The sequence below is a fragment of the Rhinopithecus bieti genome, unplaced genomic scaffold (assembly GCF_001698545.2).
Source record: "Rhinopithecus bieti isolate Rb0 unplaced genomic scaffold, ASM169854v2 scaffold_31152, whole genome shotgun sequence".
In the NCBI taxonomy this organism is placed as follows: Eukaryota; Metazoa; Chordata; class Mammalia; order Primates; family Cercopithecidae; genus Rhinopithecus; species Rhinopithecus bieti.
In genome coordinates, this window is record NW_016813256.1 from 5,284 (window position 1) to 8,300 (window position 3,017).

Genomic DNA, 3,017 nt, shown 5'->3' on the forward strand with positions numbered 1-3,017 from the left:
TTTTTTCTTTTCAGGCTTTCTTCTAGTCAAGATGAGTGATAAACCAGACTTGTCGGAAGTGGAGAAGTTTGACAGGTCAAAACTGAAGAAAACTAATACTGAAGAAAAAAATACTCTTCCCTCAAAGGAAAGTAAGTCATGTGGGGTTCTATTGGAAACAAACAATAGAGAAAGTTAATAGGTTCAGTAAATAAACCTATCTTCTAGTAAATTTTTTACACAAAGTAAGCAATAATTAGAATACCATGGTATTTAATGCAACAGTTAAAACTATCAAATAGTTTTCTTCTGGTTCTCACATGATGGGCCCAGTAGTGATGGGGGAATAAAAAACTAGTTTCTTGTTGGAAAATTATTAAAAACCACATTAAAACCAATCTTGGAATATTGGATGTAGCACTAAAAAACACTTAGTTTTTGTCTACTTTTGGGTATTTGGCATTTTTCTACATTTAAAAATTGAGTCCATAATATTATCCCTAAAGAACCCTGTAGACTGCAGTTTTGGCTTTCTATATCTGATGACAAGATAAAGTGAGAACAAATTTAGATCTTAGTATACTTAAAGCTCTCAGATTCAAGAGATCGGTTCTGTCCTCTGGAGTTACAGCCTGCTGGAGAAACTCTAAGCATATTCACAAAACCCAAGGGGCACCTTTTGTTATGTCAGTTTTATTTGAGAGTTGCAACATTAGTTAAAATTATCTGAAAGTGTATAATTTTTTAACTTAATAGTGATAGATAAATCTGAAGAAAGTACTTCACTTACTCCTCAGTCTTCAGTAATCTGAAAAAATGACAACAGCATTTGGAAAAACAAGCCCTAGAGTTGATGTAGTTTCTAGTTGGTAGTTCAGGTGCTTAATGTGCACACACATGCACACACACACCCCACTGTGAGTTTTGTGGTTAATGCCTTGGCATTCTAAATTTAAAGCATGTATGGCAGCCTTCAATGACTTACAAAGAGCTCTTTTGGAAGAAGCTGAACTTAGTCTTAGGAAAATACTTTTGTAATTTTTTGTTTCTTTCTTCCCCCAGCTATCCAGCAGGAGAAAGAGTGTGTTCAAACATCGTAAAATGGGGATCTCCTCCAAAGAGCAGATTTCAACATTGTCTGACAGTCTTGGTTTTAGGCTTGTTTTTTTTGTAACTCTATGTGTTTGTAAAGATTTCAGACATCTTCTGATTTCTTCTCACCTATATTCCCTGGCTAAGAGGTCAGGGGTAGTGAATGTTTCCTTAAATTCCTTTCTAAACTTCGGATTGGTATATAAATTCCAAATGGCAGATGCTGTCAATAATCTTGCCATTGATGACCTTTGTGTACGTAGTCCTTGCACCTCATACAGGATAAGCCAATTTTAACTTTCTACAATGGGTGCCTCAATTGTTTCATAATCTTCATGAAGCTGCATCATTTAGCAGCTTATAGTTTATTTTCACTTCCAATGTAGCAATAAAATAATAAATATTATCGTTATTGTGTGACTCTTGTGGTTCATTCTGGTGGTATTCTAAGGAATGAAATGTACACAAGGCTACCTTTTCACCCAAACAAAATGGTTGAAGGAAAACTTTTAACAGATTATTCCTGGGGGGAAATATTCAATTCCATCCAGGTCCAGTGAGTCCTGACTTGGGGATGGTAGGTGCTTTTCTTTAGAGTTGGAATCACAGAGTTAAGAGAACCTTGGGAGAAAAGGTCATGTGGACTAACCTTCTTATCTCAGAATGAGGAAATGAAAACACAGGGTCTGATGTAATCTGCTCAAGGTGAATAAGGGTTGGAATTCAAGCTGACCTCTCTTGCCTTCTGGAAAGTCTTTTTTCAGCTTAATGGGAGTTAACATCCAAGACTGAAGTTGGATGGAGAAAGGGGCAGGAGGCACTTGCTAACACACCATATTAAGCACATCACATCTTCTAATGACCTGTAGCACTGAACTTCTGGTATGGTTTTTCTACTGAACAGAATTTGCTGTTTTATGAACTAAACATTTCTGGTGTTCATGGTGAGCATAAATGCTATGGACTGAATTTTGTCACCTGTGACCTCCCGATTCATATGTTGAAGCCCTAATCCCTAGCGTGATTGTATCTGGAGATAGTTTGTTTCAGAAGTGATTTAGGTTATAAAGTGATAACAGTCAGGGCCTAATCTAATAGGATTGTGGCCGTATAAGGAGAAAGAGACCAGTCTCCAACATGCAAGGACACAGCAAGAAGGTGCCTGTCTACAAGCCAGGAAGAGAGCCCTCACCAGAATCTGACCCTGCTGGACGTCGACTTGAGATTTCTTGAATCTAGAACTGTGAGCAAGTAAATTTATGTTGTTTAAGTCATTTAGTATTTTGTTACGGCAGCCTGAGTTAATACAGTAAGGAATATGTATAATTGCATGCATTTCAATTCCTGCCTTTAAACAATACTTTTTATCTCTTTTTAAAAATTATATTTTATTTTTATGAGACAGGATTTTGCTCTGTTGCCCAGGCTGGAGTGCAGTGGTACAGTCATAGCTCACTGCAGCCTTGACCTCCTGGGCTCAAGCAATCCTCCCGCCTCAGCCTCCCTAGTACCTGGGACTACAGGTACGTGCCACCACAGCCAGCTAATGTTTTTGATTATTAGTAGAGATGAGGTCTCGCTATGTTGCCCAGGCTGGTCTTGAACTCTTGGGCTCAAGCAATCTGCCTGCCTCAGCCTCCCAAAGTGCTGGTATTACAGGCCTGAGCCACCATGCTCAACCTACTTTAATCACGTGTATAAAAACAAATAACCTATAATCCTACCAATTAGAAGTATTAGCCATCCATACTTGTGATCTATTAATGTACATATCTTCCTACAAAGATGGATTATACCATTCATACCTATTTTCAACCTCAAGTATTATCTTACCTCCCCCTTTCTCTTCTTTCTCTTTCTCTTTTTCTTTTCTTTTCTTTTTTTTTCTTTTCTTTTCTCTTTTCTTTTTTGAGACGGAGTCTCGCTCTGTTGGCCAGGCTGGAGTG

The 3,017-nt window shown here is 37.9% G+C and overlaps 1 protein-coding gene across 1 annotated transcript; it reads left to right on the plus strand.

The window, feature by feature from the left end:
• Positions 1-6: 6 nt before the first annotated feature.
• Positions 7-1,491, plus strand: LOC108512614 (thymosin beta-15A). Its single transcript, XM_017847913.1, has 2 exons — positions 7-131; positions 1,042-1,491. The coding sequence occupies exons 1-2, from the start codon at positions 32-34 to the stop codon at positions 1,077-1,079; spliced, it is 138 nt and encodes a 45-aa protein (XP_017703402.1). The 5' UTR covers positions 7-31; the 3' UTR covers positions 1,080-1,491.
• Positions 1,492-3,017: the final 1,526 nt, after the last annotated feature.